This window comes from Stomoxys calcitrans, chromosome 3 (assembly GCF_963082655.1).
Source record: "Stomoxys calcitrans chromosome 3, idStoCalc2.1, whole genome shotgun sequence".
Taxonomy (NCBI): Eukaryota; Metazoa; Arthropoda; class Insecta; order Diptera; family Muscidae; genus Stomoxys; species Stomoxys calcitrans.
Genome location: NC_081554.1, coordinates 182543312 through 182544962, shown reverse-complemented (window position 1 = coordinate 182544962; position 1651 = coordinate 182543312). Strand labels below are relative to the sequence as shown.

The following is a 1651-nucleotide window of genomic DNA, read 5'->3' as shown; positions in this document are numbered from 1 at the left end:
AAACTACCTTTTCCCAAGGGAAAGGGCATAAAAACTACCCTTTCTCTTGGAAAAGGGCTTAAAAACTACCCTTTTCCTTGGGAAAGGGCATAAAAACTAACCTTTTCTTGGGAAAGGGCATAAAAACTATCCTTTTTCTGGGTAAAGGGCATAAAAACTTCCCTTTTCTTTGGGAAAGAGCATAAAAACTACCATTTCTCAAAGGAAAAACTACCCTTTCCCTTGGGAAAGGGCATAGAACTACCCTTTCTTTTGGGATAGGGCATAAATATTGGAAATGCTTCTATATATGTGGAATTGAGTTAATAAGAACACACACGAATTGAATGATACAAAGGTTTATTTGAGAATGAAAAAATATTCTTTAGAATTGACAGCATGTATAATACATTGAAAATCAATGCTATCTATGTGAATATAATAAAAGAAATAATAAAGTTAATTATTCAAAGTCGATTGATACTCCTACACCCTTCCTCAATCGAGTTCAACGCCAATTGATTTTGGAAATTTTGCAAATAGAGGTGGTTTTAAAGGTTTAGTCATTATATCCGCCACCATAGATTCCGTTGGACAGTAATTGCACTCAACTTCTTTCTTTTTGATGTGATCCTTTACAAAATGGAGCTTTGTGTCAATATGTTTCGTTCTGTTACTGAGTTTTTCTTCTTTAATAAGTTTCAAGCAGCTTTGATTGTCTTCGTAGATTATTGTTGGTGAAGTTTGAATTATCTTCATGTCACTCAATAGACGTCTTAGCCAGATTGCTTCTTTGCAAGCTTTAGAAAGGGAAATAAACTCAGCTTCCGTAGAGGACAGTGAAACACAAGTTTGTTTTCTGCAAGCCCAGCTTATTGAACCACCATTTATTTGGAACACATATCCAGAATTGGACTTCCTATCTATCTTATCCTCGGCCCAATTCGCATCGGCGTATCCAATCAATATGTTATCCTCAGAATTGTTGTTACTTAACTTTAAAAAGTGATTAATTGTTCCCTTGAGGTACTTCAGGATGCGTTTCAACTCTGCCCAATCTTCCTGAGTGGGACAGCTTACTTTTCTCGCAAGTATGGAAACACTCGCAGCAATGTCCGGCCTTGAATTAACACTTAGATATAAAAGCGATCCAATCAATTTTTGGTATTTGGTGTTGTCTATCAAAAGATTAGACTCGGTTTTTCCGTAGCCAGCATCCAATTCTTTTGCATTTTCCATACCGTATTCCTTCAACATATCAGTAATATATTTTCGTTGGCGTATGCAAAAGTTAAAATTCTTGTCTTGAAAAATTTCGAGGCCCGAATAGTGTTTTGCATATCCGAGATGACTTATCTCAAAATGAGATTTAATCAGTTTTTCAAACATCCTAATATCTGATTTGCTTTTTGAAACAGCTAAAATGTCATCAACGTATACAAGAATATATATGATCCCTTCCTCGTTGGTGCATTTTGTATAAAGAAAAGGATCCGCAACAGATTGTTTATACCCTCCTTTACACAAGACATTATGAAGGGTTGCATTCCAAAATGCGCAGCCTGCTTAAGACCATATATGCTCTTTTTTCAATTTCCATACCAGATTTTTTCCGCCTTCTTCAAATCCTGCAGGTTGCTCCATGTAAATGGATTCATTAAGATCGCCATTT

General features: G+C 35.8%; 1 protein-coding gene across 1 annotated transcript; it reads right to left on the bottom strand.

Annotated features, from left to right (window-relative positions):
• Positions 1-477: 477 nt before the first annotated feature.
• LOC131996239 (uncharacterized) lies at positions 478-1236 on the bottom strand. The gene has a single exon (XM_059365728.1). It carries the CDS (start codon positions 1234-1236, stop codon positions 478-480), a length of 759 nt encoding a protein of 252 aa, XP_059221711.1.
• Positions 1237-1651: the final 415 nt, after the last annotated feature.